At 36.9% G+C, this 22,532-nt stretch overlaps 1 protein-coding gene across 1 annotated transcript; it reads right to left on the bottom strand.

The window, feature by feature from the left end:
- Window positions 1-3,342: 3,342 nt before the first annotated feature.
- Window positions 3,343-7,245, bottom strand: apd-3l (apidermin 3 like). The gene is made up of 4 exons (XM_018542258.1): window positions 7,200-7,245; window positions 4,490-4,799; window positions 4,057-4,398; window positions 3,343-3,911 (listed from the first exon to the last, which is right to left on the bottom strand). The coding sequence occupies exons 1-4, from the start codon at window positions 7,209-7,211 to the stop codon at window positions 3,718-3,720; spliced, it is 858 nt and encodes a 285-aa protein (XP_018397760.1). The 5' UTR covers window positions 7,212-7,245; the 3' UTR covers window positions 3,343-3,717.
- Window positions 7,246-22,532: the final 15,287 nt, after the last annotated feature.

Here is a 22,532-nt window from a genome sequence, read left to right on the forward strand (position 1 = left end):
TTCTTTAATATTTGATGGCACAATCGTATATGTTCCATTACTATAAATAAAGTGGAATTATTATTTCATATTTAACTCTTTCATTTAGAGAAAAATAAAAAAACTTGATAACAAGTTTTGAAACGAACTTGTTTAAAAGATATTTTATAAGATAAAGTATACTTTAAATATTAAATAATTTACAAATTGCGTTTTACAGTTAATAATTACAGTTTTACAGTTATAATTAAGTATCTTTTAATAAGAAGCAATCACATGCAAATAAGGAAAATAAGAAAATCTTGTATACAATTAAAATAGAAAATTTAAAAGTACACAAAATTTTAATGTTAACCAATTAATAAGTTTTTTTTATTAAATCATTAATTTTTTTAAAGTAATTTATAAATTGAGAAAGAATATTATATATGTTCTTTTTATTTTAACTCTTGTTCTTATTTCTTACTATTTATTAAATTCTCTCTCTCTCTCTCTCTCTCTCTCTCTCTCTCTCTCTCTCTCTCTCTCTCTCTCTCTTGAGAAAAAGAATATTATACATATATAACAAACATACTAAATTAATATTTCTGTTTCCAACAATTTAGATCAAAATTTTCATTAGAGACTTGTACTATATTTATAATCTTCAATACTTTACTGAACGTTTTGTTTAATAAATTTATGAATTTTACGTGCGCATGTCTGGACAACTAGAGCATTTAACCTCGTAAACTTATATTGATTGCAATATTTGTTTTGTACCTCAATAAAAATTAGTATCAATTATAGATATTCAATACACTATATGAAATGTAAACATATTATAATGCATGTTATCCTGAAGTTACCTGAAAAATTAAATTTATTAATATGTAATTGAGAGTAATCATGATAATAACATTTACATTATATTATAGTATATTTCAGTAAGAGGTAGTACGTAAAATTTATAATAGACATTACTTGAAATTTTCAATATTAAGTAATAAATTAAAAATGTTTATTAATTATAATATTTTCATTAATTGCTCCTTCATCACATATAAAAAGCGAAACAATTACAAAATTTAGTTTACTAGAAAAGAGAAGTTATTTATATAACTAAAAAATCATGCTTTTTAAATTGTTTCACTTTTGAAATAAGGGAATAATATCTTATTAATTATTATATTGATTTCTATTTAAATTAAAAAATAAAAGTTCAATACTTACGATTGCATAATCATCCACATGGCGATCTTTTGCGAGGATTACAGTTGATATATGTACTATTGTTGAGAATTTTCTATTGTTGATTATAAATGTCTTTACATTTTTTTTCTTTCAAATTATTTGTCTTAAGTAAGACAATCAATTACTCTCAATTGATCACATTATTTTTTGTCTTCTTATATGACTTATTTACCATCTTTTGCATTAATTTAATTCATCATTTTGTATACTGAAATTATATAATTTATATAAGTATATCAAACGATTTAATAACAGATTACTAGGATTATAAAAAAATTAAAATTCAGTAATTCACATGTATTAGCAAATGCACTGAAAAAATGTATTATATTTTAATAAGCATTTATTTGAGCAGTACCAACTAAATATTTACTTACAGTAAATAAATATGTACTCGATAAAAAGTGATAATTAAATCAAATTAATGGTTTCTTGTACTAAATATAAATATATTTTTATATTTGGTAAATATTTAATTGGTACTGTTCAAACAAATAATTTAGTACATGCTTTTAAATGTGAGAGTATTAGTTTTCGTAGATCACGTAAACACAATGGATATAAGATTTGTATTATTGATTCACAACATGTTTGAAAAATCATCATGTATACTTAATGTGATTAATATTTTTTGCCTTTTTACATACGTTTTTTGTATTCGCTCTTATTATCACTACAATTACTTATAAATATCGATAAATGAAGCAATTAAATTTTAACTAGCTAATACTAAGAAGCTAATAAGGATTTAAAGACTAAAATAGGGACCTGAATGTTTATAATGTTTGTAAAACTCGTAAACTTCGTCGGGTACCCGAATTTAAAATCGGGTCGGACAGTGATTATAAATTTTTTAATGGCATAAATGTGATGCTTCTTTATGATTTTTTATTTGGGTTTTTCACTCAAATTTTTAATTTCACTAAAAGTTTAAGTGGAAAACCCGAATGAAAAATCATGCAGAAGCATTATACTTATATCGTTAAAATTACTTTTAACATCTATAATGTTTGTAATGTTCGAGTACCCGCAAAATTCGGGTGCTCGAAATTTACGGGTACCCAAATATTACAAACATCCCGACACGATCCCGAAAAAAATTCTTGATCCGACCCGAATCCGAAATTTCGGGTACCCGCACACCTCTACTAAATGTATAGAACTATATATAAATGCAGACCGGGAAATAATTAATAATATAGGCTTTTCTATATTTGGTAAATGGTAAAGGTATGCGAATAGACACGAATGAGTTTTAAATACTGATGCTTTATTTTATATAAAGTATTGTATAAATGTATAAACGCTATAAATATGTGGTATCTATCTATGGTGGTGGTGGGGTGCTAGTCGTGATCGCAAAGAAAGGGTATGACGAGGGCGGGCGGGGTCGGGGGCCGGCGGCGGCGAGCCATCTATTTACATTCATTCACTCATGAGAAAGGCTGACCTACCATAATCTACCGGTCTCTCCTTTTCACTAACATATAACACGATTATATAATATATGTGTAATTGTGTGGATATATACGAGTACACATATAGAAATATAGTGTATGTGTGTGTGCGCGCGTGTGGCAATGTGTTCATATATATATATATACATATATATATGCGCGGAAGTAATAGGTAATAATATGTATACATATATATATATAAGAAGAACATAAGTGCGACGCGAGTAATAATAATATGTATGCTTGGGGTGCGGCGGTAAGTATAACAACATGCCGGGAACGTGCGCGTAATGCGATCGACCCGTGGAAAAAGAGAGAAATAGATATGTGCGTGAAGAGCGGCGGCCTTACGGATGGTGGAAGACGTAAGAGAAGAAAGTTCAGCCGAAACAACGGTAGGTGTTCAGAAAACAGAACAGATCCGGTTGGTCCGACGACGAAGTGCCAAAGCTTGTCCACTTGCTAGGTCCATAATGGTGCAACGTGATACGCGTGTGCACGGGGTGGCTTTGTGACACACGGTTGCAACTCGGAAATGCGCGTCGTTTGTATTGTTGTGATGTCCGGAAGACGACCGTCGCTAATTTGCGGGTGAAAGCGTCGAGGAGTAGCAAGGTGTTTGTGTGTCGAGATCGGTAAAACGCGACTCGTGCCAAGTTTCCTTTATCATTAGTCTCGCGATGAACGGTAATTGACTAAATTTTACCCGGTTGTAGCGGGTCGAGACTGGGGAAATATGACACGAGACCGCGGATCACTTGTGGCCGAAATCTCAGTGCTGTCCTCTTACAATCTTATCCGTCAGTCTTCTGGATCGCGCCTTCTTGGCTCGTGGTGTACGGAAGTACGACCGTTCGACCATTTTGTGTGTATTCCAAGTATCTGACAATCATATCACTATCGCCAAGGGTGCCCCAATCATGTTTCGAGACTGGACGAAGCTTTGGGAAGAAGACGTTGAGCGCGTTTGAGGATCGTTCGAGACCGGTAAGTGACTGTGGTGGGTTGCCGCCGTCGCCGAGCCGAGATCGCTGGGGTCTTAAAACGTCTACCACTTGCCAATGGGCGCGGGGATGACAGCTCCGTGAGCGCCGAGTCCAGCCTGGATGGCACCAGACGGTCCGTTGATCACAGCAATTCCGGCATCACCGCCACCAAGGGCACCACCTCCGAGTCCAGCACCACCTCCGATGACAGCGATTCCAGCACCACCAAGACCGGCGCCAAGGCCAAGTCCAGCACCTTTTGAAGAAAATATCATTAGAAGATGGCTTAAATACTTGATGAGTGTAAAACAAATATGAGAAAAGAGTTTGATATTAGAAATATGTTTATGATAAAATCAATTAATTTAATAAAATTTGTTTATCGGTAGAGAATGTGTTACCGAGTCCAGCACCAGGCGCGGCGTTAGCAGCAACTCCAGAGCTTCCATCATCACCGTTGATGCCACCAGATCCGGCAAAGAAGGCAACACCTCCGTAGCTGGGTCCAACGAGGTTAGCGGTGGCCTGGGATGGTCCTACGAGGGTAGCGGTTCCCTGGGACGGTCCAACGAGGGTGGATGGGCCGGCAGCGGGTCCTACAAGACTGGCGGGTCCAGTACGAGGTCCACCAACGGACTTGGCTCCCTCCTGGGGTCCTACGAGATCAGATGGTCCGGTCTGGGGTCCTACGTTGGCCTTGGGTCCCTCAGCGGGTCCAATGTCAGACCTGCCACCAATGACTCCTGCGGAAAGAGCGAATGATTGTTCAATATCAATATGTCCTTTACGTTGTTGAACTAGTAAAGGGTTTAGATTTGGTACGCAGATACACACCACCAGAGACGATCTGCTGAACTCCAGCAGCACCAGCCGCCGCCGCCGCACCAGCAGCATAGCTGGCACCAAGACCGCCAGATCCCAAGCTGGAGGCACCACCCTGGAGGGAGGCAGCGGTTCCAGCACCAGCGGCGAGTCCACCAGTCAGACCGGCACCACCACGGAGTCCGTGTCCAGTGATGGCCAAACCGGCACCACCATAGCCACCACCATAGCCACCACCATAGCCTCCTAATCCACCATAGCCTAATCCGCCGTGCGCAATTCCAGCGCGGGCCGTCGCGACCGCTAAGCAGGCGAACACAATCTAAAAGAAACACGCGACTTCATTCACCGTAACTAATATGTTGGCAGCGAAGACGCACGGTGATAATCCGATACTTGATCGAATTTGTTAAAATAGCTGAAAACTTTGAACGATGAATATTGCGTGAACTCGAGTTCCGATTTACGGAAGCGGTTTACGTGTGCACGTCGTTGGGGCTATCGCTGTTACGAATCTAGATTTCCATTGGCTTGGCGCCGATTACCGGGTCTGACTACTGCTAGATCTGTGAAACATAATCGCGGCTTTCACTTTCGATTTCCGTAAATGTCGGTTAGCAATCGCAAACTCCAAAACGAAGGAAACAATCTCGCGCGCGAGAGGTTTCTAGATCGCCGAGATGATCTCGAAGTCTAGTTGGATTGGTGCTGTTTTATTGCGAAGGCGGAGCGATTACGCGAATGAAAACGCAATGAGAAAGCGCCCGAATGCATCGGCGGGAAAATCGACGAGATTAGATACCCGTAACTACGCGCCGTAACGTTTCGTAATCAACTTGACAGCGCCCCTGGTTATTCTGGTTACCATTCCTGATGACCGTATTAGGAACATTCTTCTAGAAGCGTTAATAGGCCGTTACACGCGCAACGCGTATCGTCGGACCGCAAACAAAAAAGTAGTTGCGATTGCATAAAATTCGCGCGAACGACTAAATATAAAATATTGCACGAGATTTATAATTAACCGATCATATTCATTACGCGAGTTTGCGTATCTGAGGGCGACATTCGCGATTTAAATTGAGGGATTTTATTTTTTATAATTAAGAGAAATCCATGATTTAATCCAATTGGGTCTCAGTTCTTAGAATTCGAAGGAATTTTCTTAGATTAGAAAGACAAATCTCAACAAGTTACGTCACATATCTCGAGTTTAAAGTCGTAACGCTTGCGGCTCGTAATACGGAAAGCGGTATTTAGAAAGGAAGTGTTTCGCGCGATCGTAGAACCGTCGAGCAATCGGCTGATTAGATATATCGATATATACGTAACCAATATTTCGCGATCGCGTGCGAGCGGTACTAGACGGCGCATGTGTCACGCCCGGTTTGAGACCGTTGCAAACTTAAATGGCACCGCGGCCTGGAATTATGCATATCTAACGACTACGCGAAACTTTCACATCCCGTTTAAGCGGAATAAACGACTATCTCGCGGCCGCACTCGTGTGACGTGGTCGACCGAGCGTTCCCGCGACCTCGCGATCGGAAAAGGATCGAACGTGCCGATTTCAAAATCGCCTTGCGCGATTGAGCGCCGAGTATATTTCCATCGTCCCTGAGAAATTGCAAAGGCATTCCGAGGTCTGGCGCAATAGTTAAGATATCGTTATCGACAATGTGTTATTGATAATATAGGTAATTATTAGTTACAGTTATCACAAAAATAGAACGCTAGTTAATGCGCATTACGTTTGCAGGACGGTACGAGGTAGAACATAATTCCGGCGTTATCCTGATTCAATGGATATTGTGTAAAATGACGGGGGAAAGTGAAGAGAAATGCAACGGCAGAGGATACAAGAGTGACGGCAAGGTACGTGCGATCCCGAGAACGCGAGATTCGTGAATGAAGATGCGTCTACGCGGAATAGAACCGGTCGCAAGTTAATCCGCTCACTCAATGACGATGATGATACTACCTCTACAACCGGTTTTCGCCGAGAGTAGTCGGCGCGCGATGCGGTAAGATTTCTTTGCTTTATGAATGAAAGTCGTCGGTTCGTCTGTTTGTGCGTCTGTCTGCTTGCGGAGAAAAACAGCGAGAGTATCCCAACCGTGACATTGAATCATCGTCGGTTTTATCGCGAATTCAATAAAAAACGAAGAAACGAAAAAGTACAATGGAGAGACATTAATAGATGTATTATCGACACAAAAGAAAGCTCTTGAGCTTGCAAAACGATCGTATTTACTTTTCGTTTGCAGATATGTAACCGTGTTCAAATACAATCTTGCATTAACCTAGTTTCTTGTTTGGTTTCAATTAAGAAGCGCCAGAACGAAACATTACGGAAATAAGCGCTTACAGAGATAAACTTTCGCAGTGATTACAAGAAAGGGCAGAATTTTACGAGTAATTCCATTAAGAACTCAAAGTTATTCAAGAATCATTCAAAGAATTTTCAGATCGACACTGTTTATTCACGACGAAGAAGATAAGGATCCAATCGCGAAACTACGATAATTTCGTGAAAACACATAATATTCAGAATAAATGATTAGTTAAAAGTAAAAGAAGACAAAGTCGCGGGAAAAGAGAATAAAATAAAAGTAGTAAAAATTAATAAAATCTAATCGAAGAGCGCGAGACGGCAAAGTACCGCGGTTACAATTTAAACACCTCGCGAACACCTCACCAACCCTCGTTACGAAATACTCACAAAGGCCTTCATGTTTGGTGTGTGTATTGGGCTGGTAGTCCGGTGAATGACTGACTTGGGCCGGGCCGGTGGGCTTTATATACGCCTAACTCTACTCTGGACACGCTCCACAATCACCATCCTTTCGAAAGCAAGCTAGGCGCTCCACCACCCTCCCTCCAGAAAAACTATAATCCGCGTACCGAGCGGCTGTAGTCTGCGGCAGCGGTAGTCCCACCCGGTTCAAGGGGTGAAGGGGAGCCCCCCTTTTACGGTGCGGCGATAGATGGAAGTCGCTCGTTGTGGGTTATATTCATGGTGACTATGTCCACGTTTAACAACCACAGCCTCCTACTCCTCCTGCCCCACCAGCGGCAGCGCTGGCCTACACGCTCGGCGTCTACGCGACGGGCCACACCAAGTGCAACCGAGCACCACCCGGGTTACCTGGTCACCTACGATACAACTCTCTTTCTTGCAGGCGTGGTGCGCGGCATATACGAGCGTTACACAGCTCTCTCACGGCTAACGTTGACGGCGGAGTCCTTTCCGGTTACGGTAGACGGCGCAGGTGCAGTGCCGATAGCAGCAGAATGGTAGCACAGAGTGATCATCACTTTAATTAATTGGGCAACCATCGACAGTGATAAATCGTCGTTTTGCGATTGCGGAATGGACTCACGTAGGCTTTTAGATAATGGAGCAAGCATTCTTCGTCGGCAAAGTTTCGAGGAGTTCCATGAGAGGCTGTAGTGTTCAAGAAAATCAATTGAAGACTAGAGTGACTTTATTTATCATCATGATAAATGTAACAAAAAAATTGCAAATAAGTATTACTAAAAATGTTTAAAAAGATCGAAAACTGCGAGTCCAAATATTGTTCATCCTGACAACTTTTGATCCAAGCATATTTTTTTCGAAGCGATGTAATAGTTACTATACGTACTATTGTTAATTAATTAATAACTGATAAAAATTTTGACAGCATTGTGAGAGATAAATTAATACAGTTTGAAGTTATTAAACTATTACTGTTTTTGTCGCAACTTTTAATGCTGAAGAAATCTGAAGAGACGATTTGATGAAGAGTCACGATCTTTGAAAATGACATCCTGACCTCGAGGTCAAGACACGGATCTTCAGCTAATTAATGACGCCGCATAATGCGCTTATTTCAACAGTCTTCACTTTAAGACAGACCTACATTTTTTATATTTATTTGAATGATGTTTTGGTTGAATGGGAAAAAGTAGAAGCCAACAATGTGTCCGAATAACCGAAAGTTATTACTATTCATAAAAACCACTATCCGTGAAATGTCCGAGAAGTAAAAACGATAACTATAAAGTTTACATTCGGACACACGAGAGCCTGTCGCACGAAAAGTTCGTCTTGTCTGGAAAAAGGAGGGAAGGAGATCCAAAAATGGTGAAGCACGATCCCGATTACGGCCCGTTCGTTACGTTAGAAAACGAGGCATTCGTATCGAACAGGAATTTCACGTTTGGCGCAAATGCTAAATCGTTCTAAAGAGTTAGAATTACGGGTCGCTGAATGGCCTTAAGAAAGAAAAAAAGACAGAAAGACCTAAATTCTTTTCTAAATAGATTGCCTGCCGCCGCTGCCGCAGCAGTCCGCTCGTTACTTATTACCTCAACCTACTAATTCCAATTGCTACAGTGCATTATGCTTAAAATAAAATCGCAAAACGTAAGAAATGGGTGGAGTTGTCTGTTGTCGTGAGCGATTTGAATTATGATCGTCGTTTGTTTGGCATGATACTCGATAATTCGCAAATTCGATCTTTTTCGAATTGCACTATCTATTGTGTCAAGCAGTGTCTCTAAATGTTGTATTAATCTTATGTTTATTTAGCACTAAAGCATATATGAAAGTATTATTATTCAAAGTATTAACTGTAATGATCTGCATAATCGCTTATATTTTATAAAAAGCTAAAAATGAGCAATTATAAAAAAAGGATATGTGAAGAATGGGATAAAAATCTATGCATGCATTATAAGCATGCAAAAAGTTGTTTACGTTTAATCCGAGAGTATAATACCTGATTGTTTTTTAAGTAAATGATCACCTAGAATGTTTCTACGCTTCAGTTGAAATCAATATATTAACAACATATTCTACATATGTGATATGAATTTAATTATAATTTTCTGAAAAAAGTATGAAACTAAGCAAACATTGAAATTAATAACTTACGTAGCTTATTGTGACAGTATTTCTAAAAGATAAATATTTTAATTGATATAACGTTTACATGCGGGTTTTCGAGGAAATTGCATATTTAGAGACTCGAAAAAATTAATTATTAAAGAAAAATATGTTAAACGATATCCATGTAAAATAATATTTTACAACAATTCACATTTTCTCGTCAATGGGGTATAAAAACATTCTACGTAACTATTTCTAGATTAAACGTAATCGAGAACAAGTAATCCATCCGCGTACGTGTATGTTAGATTCCTTTAAAGATTATTGCACATGCACATGCTCTACATATACAATATTTCCTATATACTTTCTTTTTTTAGCATACGCTTTTTATAATCCGTATATACGTAAGCAGCGATGAGCAATTGCTAATTTCAACCTTAGAGGTATTGAAGTGCAGCGCTCCGAAACGCAACGCGGCTAATTGCTTCCGATTCATTATTTTTTTTATTTTTCGTTTTCGGATGTGATGCCCCGCTTATTATACAAGCTGCAACTTCTCTGGCACGCGAAGTGAAAGCCATTATATTATTTGACGCCCGCGAAAAATGTCGAGTTATCGCGAAAGTCGCCCGCGCAACGTAATCTTTTCTCGTTCGACACTTGACCGGTTTCGAATATATAAATCCAAAGCATGAAAACCGCGATTGGCTCTGATTGGTCTCACCCTCCAACGAGTCGACTTCGACATTTCGCGCGCGCATTAATTACCTCATTAGCCGATTAATCGAGCAATTATCTAATGGATGGCGAGTCTTATCTCGCGCAGTGACCCGATGTACTTTGTAACAAAAAAACAGTAATCCACGATCGCCCAGTTATCCATGATCAACCGATCCTATCGATTTCACTCGTAATTTCGCTGAGTACGAAGCAATTATTAATCGTCGTCTTGTTTTGAATGCGATACTCCTGCGACTTGATTCCTAGTAATCGCGCTTCACGATCTCGACTTTTACACGCTTTTGCTATCAGAGTTGGAATCCAGAATCCAGTTCCGCGACCGTTCTGAATTATTAAACGATTTTCACAAATCGATAGAGTATCGATTGGCTCGCGTGGTCAATATTCAGGAATACGCTTCTGTGATAAAACGACTTTCTCGACAACGTGCAGATCCGATATACTCGTGAATCGAATCGAAATGGAGGCGCCGAGATTTACTCCGTTTGAATGGAGATACGCAATATAGAATTACTTGGATATAAAAAATTAATTTATCGTTTATTTCATTTATATCAATTATTTCATCATTTACTTCTACCCGTTCGAATTAACAAATCAGAGAACAATTACAAGTTTTTAATCGTAAATTTAACACACACACACACACACATATAAACATTTATAACATATAAACTACAAAATATAACAAATTTACCTAATAATTTAAGAAAAAATTGATCTGTAATACCTGAATTATGGGAAAATGTCATTTTGTTGATATCCTCCTGAGACTTGGCAACATGGCACAACTAATGAAATGCGCGGGCAGTATGATTGTGGATCTTTTTTTAGAAGCACATCTCTTTTTTTGACCGTCAATTTTTTACCTTTTTCGAATTTGTTTGTCAGTAGCAAATCGTCCTTTAAACCTCTTTAAGAATCGAAATTTATTCAAATTTTCCATATTTTTGAATACTTTATAAATTAATTTCTTCAAAATTAATTAATAATGTCATTAGAAGCAAGCAGCAAACTAAAGATTAAATATAATAGTAGCATTTAGAAATCATTTTGTAATTTAATAATAACTATTTAATTATTTTGAAATTTATTGAATGTAAATGGTCATTTAACTAGCTAGGTGCTGACGTACATCTTTAAATGAATAATCCTAAATATATTTACTTTCTGTTCATATTTCCTTTGCCTAAATAATTCTACAAAGTTAATTACAACGTACGTATCTTTCTTGTGTCAAGTGCTACGTACACACACAACTCATTTTCTCATCTATATTATATGTTTATTTATTCAAATCAAGAATTGCAATATCACGAGCGACGCATTCGCCATATATGTGGATTTATGTATTCTATCCCTACATATCCAGCTCTGCCAGTTCAATTTTCGCGAAGAATACCCCTCGCCTAAGGTGCTGACTCTCGCACACGTCGCTCCTCGCGCACACGGCGCTTTCAGGCCTCCTCGCAACATTACATTTGCAAAGCGACGTCGTGACTTCGCTACCGTCGTCGCCGCGGTGATGTGCGTGTCGCTTTTTTGCTCCAATTTTTACATAACACGAGAATGTGAAATTGGAGAAATTTTATTCATGAAACAAAGCGCACGATGCGCGTAGATGCAAGATCCACTTTCTTCCACGTAATGCGATGCGATGGTGCAGCGCTCGGATGTATTGCTGCTAAATGTAAACAAGGACGGCTCATCGGCGAGAGCGCACAAAAACAATTGCGCATACACGTTATATCCGTATCGCTTGTTTAGCGTATCGGAAAATCGCCGTATCGCCTTGCTTGCAACAGCATTCACGGATGCTGCAACAGCGTGTCGCACAATTGTCACTCGAATAAACTTAACTCTGCATGTCCTCTTGCAACGCTTGGTCACATTAAAGAAGAACAAATAGAAGATAAATTGGGTTCTTATATATTGGAACAAATTATTATTGCAGTGAGTTTTACAGCAAATTTAGTAGAATTTATAGCTGCAATAATCGCCAATCGTTTTCAGATCCAATTGGCTAAGTAGATTTAACGCGGGTCTGGTTACATTGATTTTGATTCATTAATTGATTCGAATTACTAACGTGCCGAGGATCAAGATTAACCTAATTCCGCTCTTAGATTTAAATCCGCGCGTTGAATTTCCATCTCGATGTATGCAACATTAGAATGATCGATTTGCTCGACTGTTATTGCGCGTATTACTAAAACAGCGGTTACACGTTCGGTACCGAGTATATTCCAGTGTTTAATTTGCAAAACGCTTTCGTAACGAGCTATGAAATAAGAAAAGAGCAGCGGTAAAACGATGTATATTTAATTATGCTGTTTACTGCGTCATTTAGGTCAAGTGAGACTGCATCGCTTAAATACATACAAAAGCTATTACAATTATATAATTACGACTATGATTTATATTAAGTAGACGTTATCGGTATACTCGTTTTTTTTAGATATCTCGTATAATTAGAAGAGTAGATATTCATTATCGATAATGTTTGTTACATCAGATTTATAGTAATGAAACTGTGTACAGTTTGAAAATACTGTATTAATATAATTTCTGTAAAAACGATTTGCCCTCAAAATTCGTAATCATCGAAAATAAATTATGTCCGTTGATGTCAGCACTCTCGAATCTAGATATCATTTTATGTTGGCATAACGCGCGAGTAAATGTGCAAGGTACAAGTAATTGCAATTTATGTCAATTCCTATAATATAACGCGTAATGGAACGGTTAACCACAGAACTCTAACGCGCGCGGCGCCCCTTTAATGTACTAACTTTAATTGATTCAAGACTAACTTGGAAACTTCAATCGCTTTAATTTTGACGTACTTATTCGTATTTCGACCTTTGATAGCTTTCCATCCCGTATAAATCAAAGTGCATATTAGAAAGTTAAAGTCAGAATTAAAATCACCGTATAGCAAACACATCGTGTTAAACGAACACACACATCTTTTGCGATAAGAAAACCACTAACGATATCTTTCCATTCTAAAATTTTAACCGCAATTACCACAGAGTTCATCATGCTCTTTCAGTTTTCAATCGCACGCAGATTGTAAATCCAAATGTATAATAAGTGTCAAAATATGTGTATAATTTAATTTTCCGTGTAAAAATAATACTATATTACACGTTTAATTATAATATGTACATTTCGTTTCCAACTTTCATTATCCTTATTATCATATAGCAAAATTTCAGGCTGTTTTCTTTCACGCCGTCAAACATATTTTAATCTATCTAGTGATAACCATAAACAATAAAAAGGACGACGTGAGAGTCATCTTTACATCATTTAAAATAGAATTTAAATAGATATATTTTTGTAATCTTATTTTTTAATAATTATGTAATCGTAGTTTTAAATTAAATATGTTAACATTTCTACAATTTAATCTTGATTTGACTCTCACGTCGCCCTTTTTATTGTTTATGATTATTATTTATATAGAGAGTCCTTGTTATTTTTTCAATTTAATGCTATCTAGTGATGTTCGTTCTTTTACATCCATTATTATTTTCAAAAGAGCTGCTTCTCTTTATATCGTTTCCCATTTATAATCTAATACATTACACATTCATCTCACTTTATATTTATCATGTTTTTCATTTATCGTACATCATATTTAATAATCACTTTGTAAATAAAAAATCTCTGCTCACTATCATGTACGTCATTATTCGTAATTGTAATTTTCTCAATTGTATATTTCGTTCTGTATGCTTATATTTTATAATTAATTTTAATTAATTATAATAAGATCTAGGCTTACAAACTATGACTGCACTATTGTTAATACCTCATCTTCTAAGGTGAAACTCTAATTTACATTACAGTTCATGTTTACATCTTGGATGTCAATAAAGCTTATTATTATTAAATAATCTACTTTTAGTTTATACCTTACAATATTATAGTGTGTTATTTGAAGACATTAATTACTATATACTTGGATTTGCACAGTGCAAAAATTGCGCTCTGTGGAGGTATTTTGTATTTTTTTAATACTTTATTCAATGCGTGCTCTTCGTTCAAGAGAAGCGACTTAAAATTTAAGTGCAAATTAAATTTTATCCTAACCGACAACGATCGTTCGCGCTCTTTGACGTTAAGAGGTACTCTTATAAGCCGCGCTTAAGTTTTAAGTACGAGCGTTACAGCACGGCTCTGCTGAGCGCGGTATTGTTACACTTTCAGTCACGTATCGTAGGTATCATCAACGTCGCTACGTCTTCCTGCAGGTATAAACTTCCAACGAAGTTGGCGAGAATGCACTCGATGCTGAAAATTAAGCGCGTTTCGCCGTGAATCTCAAATCGATTTACTCCCAGTGGCAGACCACAATTCTCGAACGAGTTAAATGATTATACAATTTGAATACATAATTACACAGTTATATAGGTTATTTACTGTAAATAAGAAGGACAAGCAACGCGCTGATATTACATCAAGACAGCCCATATCGCGGTTTTTAAAGACAGCTTCATTCGGGAAGAAAGAAACGGATCTGTAATTAGAAAACTGTAATTGAGGAAATATTTAAGTATTCCGTTGAGAATGAAAGGAAAGGAAAATGGAAGACTCAAAAAGACGACGGATCAGCGTGAGCGACGCATGCCTCCTTGCACTTTGCTGCACACCGCCGCCCAGGCTAGGAAAGTAAGTCTTACGCAATAGGTGGAGCGGGATAGTGTTGGGCTATCGCCGTGTTTCAGCACAGAACTGCCCATCATTTCCGTGTTCTGCTAGCCGCTCTCGGTCGTGAGCGCGTTGATTCGTACGCGCCGGCTCGTACGTGAAATATCCGCCGTATTGAATACACAGTGCATTCTGATCGCTTTCGTTGTGCATTTTTATAGACGATCGGAATGTGTCCGCTAGAGTCGCAGCTCCATCGATCTGATGTTTCCTTTAATTGACAATTTGACACGTGAATGACGTCTCGTCCGAGGATATCATCGACCGGATTAATTGCTCGCGTCAGATTCCCGTTCACGTCGAGCAATAGTGGCGTGTGCTCTCGTGAAATTGCGTACTTAAAAAGTAGATCAATTAAAAGGGATCTTAATTAAGATCTTTACGAGTAAAGTGCGCAAGAATGATTTGATGCTATAAAATAATATAGTGACGTATAAACAAACTGCCGCAGTGATTGTAACTTGCGGCTGCACTAAAAATTCAACAAAATATGTATATTTTAAACATGCATCTTTATTTTATGCAATGTAAATTATTCATAATATAATTAAAGTAAAGAAAAGCAAAGATAGTGAGACAAAAGTATTCAGACTGTTTGTAACTTACGGAATTTTTACTAATAATATTTATAGATTCATTTTTGATACTCTTTACGATCAAATGATAAACATGAGGAACATGATTCCGGATACTTATATATAGATTATAATTACTTATTGTATCTGATTGACTAACAGTCAACCGTTATAGGAATTAAAGGTGCTGATATCTTATCGGAGAAAGAAAATTTTACTATTGCTTTTATAAACAAAATGGAGATATATTAATTCCATAACGCTGTAGTGGCACTAGGTTGAACCAAATAAAAGTCCACATATACGTTTCCCTTTTGCTTTATTTCATTGTGCAGCACACAAAATTGGAACGTAAATTCAGGAGAAGCTGAAAACAAAAAGTTTACCTGTTACCATTTTTTTGCGCTCGTTTTTTCTATCGTGTCCATGGTAGAATCGCGTGGGAACTCAGTTGACCGACCAGAGCGTCGAATCGAGATCGTCGTTACATGTAAAAATCTGTGTCGTCGACGAAAGTGGTTTCGCGTTGCATGTGCTGGACAAATTTGCCAGAGAGAGAGAGAGAGAGAGAGAAAGAGCCACCTAAAGTACCGATAATTTAATTTTTTAGCGAATAGTATCAGCGCGCTTTCCAATTGGAACGGACGAGACGACGAAATGATCCGGGATCCTATTACGTTTAACACTTTGAACCGCACTTACAATGTCCGATATAACGACGGGTCTGTCAATGTGTCAACTGCACTTTTCTATTCTAACAGCCGCTCGGAACAAATTGACATATGAGTGCGAATATTGCAACAGTCTGTATACTCGTTTTACAAATGTAAAAAAAAAGGAAACTAGCGTAGAAAGTGTAGTTGAAAAGAACGGTCCTTAGTAGCGGCGTATACAACGTACATAGCGGTGACCAGGCTATAATTTCCGTGTTCTACTAGTCGCGCAGTCACGCATATTCACGCGTATAGTTGCATTAGACACCAGTTTTGTCGTGGGACTCCCTTGCTTCGTTCTCTTCTGGATTAAACGTTTCTCCCGAAGTAACAACCGCCGACAATTTGTACCTGACCCGACAGTCGTTATTCTCCCGGCCCAGTTGTTGTCCGACATCTTTAGTGTTAAGATTAATGCTGCAGTTTATCTTTTTATACGATCTGTAAGTTTAGCTTTCTTGCAGTGGCGTAGATATATATAAGACTGTTTGTAAGAAGATATTTATAGCATATGTATCTTCAAGATGCTGCCGATGAATTTAATTAGCATAATTGAGACATTTTTATCATAAGATTGAAAAATATTAATTTGTTGCTGCATGAAAATGCAAAAATTTGTGACAAAAAGTAAAATAAAAAATTTAACGTCTTGCTTTATCTAACGTGTGAATCATTTGCTCGTATAATATCTTTCGAATATTATACTGAAAAAATGATGTAGTTCGATTAAATAGTAATTCTGATGAAAAATAGATAAATCAACATTTATTGGTTAAATCTAAAACATTTTTTAAATTCTAGTTCAGGTAACTAGAATTCTAATTGTGTAATATATTTTTTTTTCAGATAAAAATAAAAATTCTAGTAAATTTTATCAGAAATATTGTATCAACGAGAATTCCGGTTATCTCAACTAGAATAGTAGACGCATGTATAAATATCATTTCGTGACTATCAATCGAATAATTTATTTATTATGTTCTGAGCGAAGCAATACTGTGATTGTATAAAAAAACACTACACGGGTAACAAAAAGAAATATTAAAATAAAACATGTTGTGTAAAAATATTTAAATGTACATTTTGTTGAACCTACTTATGCTTTTATCTTGACGATAAATTTTCTTTAAAGATAAGACGTATTAGTATAAATAAATAATTTATATATCTATAAAACTATATATCTTTATATAGAACAGTTTCATTATTTTGTAATTCAGTCTTGGTTGTTTTGAGAGATAATAAATCTAGATTATATAAAGACTTATTAAATATCGTTATATATATATTTATGACATAATAATACATATACATATGTTAATGATTGGGTATAGCGCAGATATGAAAGTATACAAGAACTTGTATTGCAATCGTACCGATTTTAAAATAGATAAAGAAAAACATTACTTAATATTTAAAAAATTGCATAAGAAATAATTATCTATCGCATCTTATCAAAATATAGCTCGTAAAATTGTTTGCATAAAGCAAAACAAATCAGGGATTTATCCCACTAATGTGTACTCTCTTTTAAATGTAAAAATTTACATTATATATGCACCGACCTTTAGACGCAGATTCTATAAAAAAAAAAAAAATCAAGAGTCTTATTAATACACTTTTATCTATACGGCTGTCGCGAGTTGGCGGACATCACGCGATCGTAAAGCGCAGCGCGGTTTAGTAGCTAATTACCAATTCATAGTCACGCTGCAGGAAAGAGCGTTGTAGCAATGCCGACGAGAAAAAGGTTTTCGGAGCGCATACTTTCATTAACCGTATTAGGAAATCCGCGTTTTGGCCCACTCGTTGTGGCTCGCTGTCAGCCGGATTAATTTGCGAGGAAATAGGAAATCACGACGGGTGTAACGCGTAATTTTAACGTGGCGAATGCCGGGCACGGATAAAATTGGCAGATAATTGCTCTGTTCCGGTTATATCACTTGGGCGAACCAGTACGTGAACGACGCGTTAATAAGTCTTTTCTGATAAGCATGTATTTAAGAAAAGTATGCTAGGAATGAGCTGGTTCTCCCGGCGATTATGATCTCCGCATAGTTTACATAAGCAGTGACAGAAATTGATAGTTGCTATATTACGCAATTGTTAATCCGCAAGTACCATAATCGTCTGGCGAACGGTACAGAGCCGGGCTGTAATCAACGATTGGAAAATATCTATTACGTTGTGTTTTTCGCCCGACACATCCCGACTTGATTTTCTGGATCTACTGGCCTCCATTTATAACCGACGCGTTACGTGCGAAGGAAGCACAATGGGAACGAGGGCTGCAATCTGTCGGGTGGTACGCATTCTGGCATACTCATCTCTAATCGCGCTTGATACTAACAGGAGATCAAGACCAGACGTGTTTAGCACTTAATGTGCGATATTGTGGTTATTGTATCGGGTGTGAAGCAAGGATTTATCGAACGTATGCCAAACTGAACACTTCATTACTGATTCTTACTTCGCGCTCTGACATAAACAAATTACGAGCGGCACGTTTGTTCATCGAAGCGATACATCTCGCGTATGTATCTCGCATTCATATCTCAATCTCTTCAACTCAGAAAAAAACGGGTGTATCTTATGGATATGAGATGACTTATCAGTGTTGTGATATTTATAGATGTGAAATTACATTATGCATCCGAGGTTACACGCGCAAATAGAGGTGCCAAGTCCGCGGGACTTTCTCGTGGATAAAGCACGTTATTCTGGTTTCCATCTGAACGGCTGAAGCGTAGAAAAAAAAAAACAGAACAAACAGTTCGAAACGTCATCTCCTTCTGCTCATTAAACGCCCGTGCGAAATAAATTCTCGAGCATTCAAGTACAGGCACGTGTAACGACCAACGGTATGGCCGGAATGCCGGTTGTCTTCGTTAATTTTCTATTTATGACTATATATAGCAGCTAACACATGCCCCACAATATAGATATAGCGTTAAATAATGATCATACGCTCCTTGTTAAACATATCTTCCACTTTCTCAAAAATTTCTTCATTAACGAGGATACTATGTAGCATGCACATACAACGTGTTCGTTATATGCAATAAATTACGCAAATCGCGCACATTTTACAACGTAATATGGTGTTACAGATTATCCTGTACGGAAAGAATGGTTTTCCTAAAATACGTAAAAGTTTAGCTACCTAGATACAAATCTGAAAATAATCTTATTGCACCATTAAAATAATTATGCAAGATGCTCAAGTTGATTATCAGAACGTTAAAACTTTTTACAGCATCGTTCATCATGCAAAATTTTCTACATAATTATTTTGATGGTCCAACAAAATTATATCTACAGGTTTATATTTAGCTAAATTTTTTGATACTATATATAATAAAATCTTTCTGCACGGAGTTCTCTCTTCGTACAAATATTACTACTTCACACTTAACACTTGATTTTAAGTTTTTCATATCTATCTACAAATACCTACTTTTGTGCCATTTATTATTTAATATATTTAATATATAAGTTACGCTATATAAAAAGGACGTTAAACCTCGGACGTTAAACTTTGTACCTCTGAATTTTCTAGTTCCGAGATTTTCTATAATTCAAGTGCAACCCGCATGTTCAATTTTCCTCGCCTAGCTTTGCTCACCCATTCCCGATTTTTATTTTTACAAATCAGTTAACAAATCGGTGTCGGCACTGTTCCGCGCGCGCGCGCTCGGATACGCTACAATTCTCTCACATACCTGCTCGCATATTAATGACTCTAGCGGGGTGACTTGGTTCGCGAGCAGGCGAGCGTAAACGTTGAATAATAACTGCATTCCGCGCACTGCACCGGCTGGCCGGTTGGTCTATGTGCTAGTAAGCGCGCGCTGCGTGTATATGCACGCATGGCAGCAGCACGTAGCGTTGCGTGCGGACACCGGTACATATATATTACTGATGCAGGATAACCGAGGAAGGTATATTGGTCGCGTGGACCGCAACGACGATGGATTCGCGTTTTGCCCCTCATCACTTCCGGTCTGAACGTGGTGCGAAATTGCTGATCAAGAATCGTGTTGGATACACAAGAAATGCCCTGGGAACATACTCTTCTCACTCACGATTAACTAATTTTTATCAATTATAAAGATATTTAACGTTGAGAACGAGTTGTGAAGAAAAAAATGTTCTTTAACACCAGAAGTGTTGACTGTTTGAATTTTTTAGATTCATAGTATCGTATCATATTATATTTTTTTTTTGTGTAAAAGATAGAATTCTGAAATTCTTTAATTGTTCAACAATTATATTCCTTATATTTTTTGATGAAATATTTGATTTTTCATCATTTTTTATTTTTAGTAATTTATTCGTTTAGTCCTTTTTAGCGAGTAAGAAACATTAGTACTTCCAGTATTGAATTAATTCTTCACAGTTAATTCTTCTTTTTTTTTTTAACAAACATTTGACAAGTAAAACCATTATAGAAAAAATCATCGTAATCTTTTTTTTTCTCGGAGGAATAAAATTCCAACAATTTCGAACGTTCAAATCCACTTTAACGATTGTTTTCGTATCAATAATGCAATATTTTTCTAAGAGATGAATTCGGTCGTCCAATTTTTGTAATTGACGTGTCACAGTATGAGAATGCACTCTTTCTGAAAGTCCGATGTCGATAGTCTTCTTGATGTTTTTTAGTCTCACGTATACGTCATAAGAACTGCTTTTTATAGCTTTACTTTCTCTTAACGAGAAGGGCGTACTGCATTGCCGACGATATCGGAGTGCAGGGTTAACGGCAATGTCCAAGTCTCATCCCTTCGACGTCTCCAGACATTTTTATCCGCTTCATGTCGAAGATAAGACGTGTAGGACGTGAAGCGGAAGCCATTTCCCGAGACGACACAGTGAAATACAGTGGAAACCGATAAATTTCGAACACGCGGTGTACTCGTCGGCAAACACATATGCTTCTACACTAGCTGCACGATATCAAAATCACTTTACAGAACAAATATATCTAATTTAACGTATTTTTTTTTTTATTTGGTACAATCACGTATGAAAAAAATAGATTGGATGATTCAGCAAAACTATAGCTTACTGCGCAGCATCTGTAACTAAAGAGATTTAATGGTTTAACAAATTAAGTCTGTAAGCAATTATCAGTATGTTAATTCAACTAATTCTTTGCTACAGAAAACTGATAAGGTAATAAATAAAGTTTTCATCATTATATAGGTAAAAGTATATGCCATCTTAGTTAGCATAATTGTTAAAAATTTTAATTTACATATTAGATTGACGTTTCGTAGAAAGTAATTTTTGTTATATTGGCAAATTTAATGTGCTATTACAGTAAATACGATTACCTACAATTGCTAATTTTATTCGGCTGCATAACTTTTTTTATTTAAAAAAAAACTGACCGTCTATGTATTACGGCTGCAGATTTGCTGAAGCAGTGAAGTTTTTAGTTGTTTTAACAAATCTTTTCTTTTCGTGTAAAAGTATTCAATAAAATATGATAATAAAATTGTCAAAAAATTGCATGATAATATTATAGTGTCTAAATATGTGGGATGTTACAGCGGTGAAAATCCAAGATTAGACGGATAAGTTTTTAATGCAAATTAATGTGTAAAAAAATTCCATTTTTTAAAGAGGAAAGATAAAAAATAGAAGAGATATGTAGAGATACTTTTACAGAAAATGTCCATGAACGCGATATTGCAAAAAAAAAATAGATTTTTCATGATAATAACGCTGTAAAATAAAGCAATACGCGTGTATGTTCCTACGCATATTGCTATTTGTAGATAGGGAGCTGCAGTATACCGAGAATTACGGGCTCCGCTGTCCACTCTCGCGTACCCGTTTACGATCGCATAAGATTCCACGTTCATATTTGATTTTCTCCGTAACGCCGCGTAAGGAAACGATCGCGGTAGTCAACTAATTTCGCAGTTTTACGGTCCGCGACGGCCGTTACTGCGTCATTAAAACTGCCTTTCCTGTAGCGCAGCATCCGGCGCTAAGTAATGTACATTTCGGCTGACAGTAACGTTACGTCAGTTATCTGCATCGCAATTTCACTGACGCATGCACGTTCGCCTGGCTTCTCACAAACTCGCTAAACGATAGTAATATATGACACGTTTACGTTAAAAAGAGTAACAAAAGGAGGCTTTCTTGAGATTAACAGATCAATCCTGTCTGATAAAGAAAGCTAACACAAAAAAATAATAGATTGAGTAATTTAGTAAAGCTATAGCTTGTTACCTGAATTCTATAAAAGGCAAGCATCTTACAGATTTTAAGCATCACATAAACAGCTAAAAAACGAATGTAAAGCTGCATCTAAAACAATATAAAGCAATATCTGAACTACTATCAATAAAAGATTTATTTAAAATTGCCATGAACGTGATAATGAAACAGTTTGTTACTTTTGTATATGT

The sequence above is a fragment of the Cyphomyrmex costatus genome, unplaced genomic scaffold, assembly GCF_001594065.2.
Source record: "Cyphomyrmex costatus isolate MS0001 unplaced genomic scaffold, Ccosl1.0 scaffold32, whole genome shotgun sequence".
Lineage (NCBI taxonomy): Eukaryota > Metazoa > Arthropoda > Insecta > Hymenoptera > Formicidae > Cyphomyrmex > Cyphomyrmex costatus.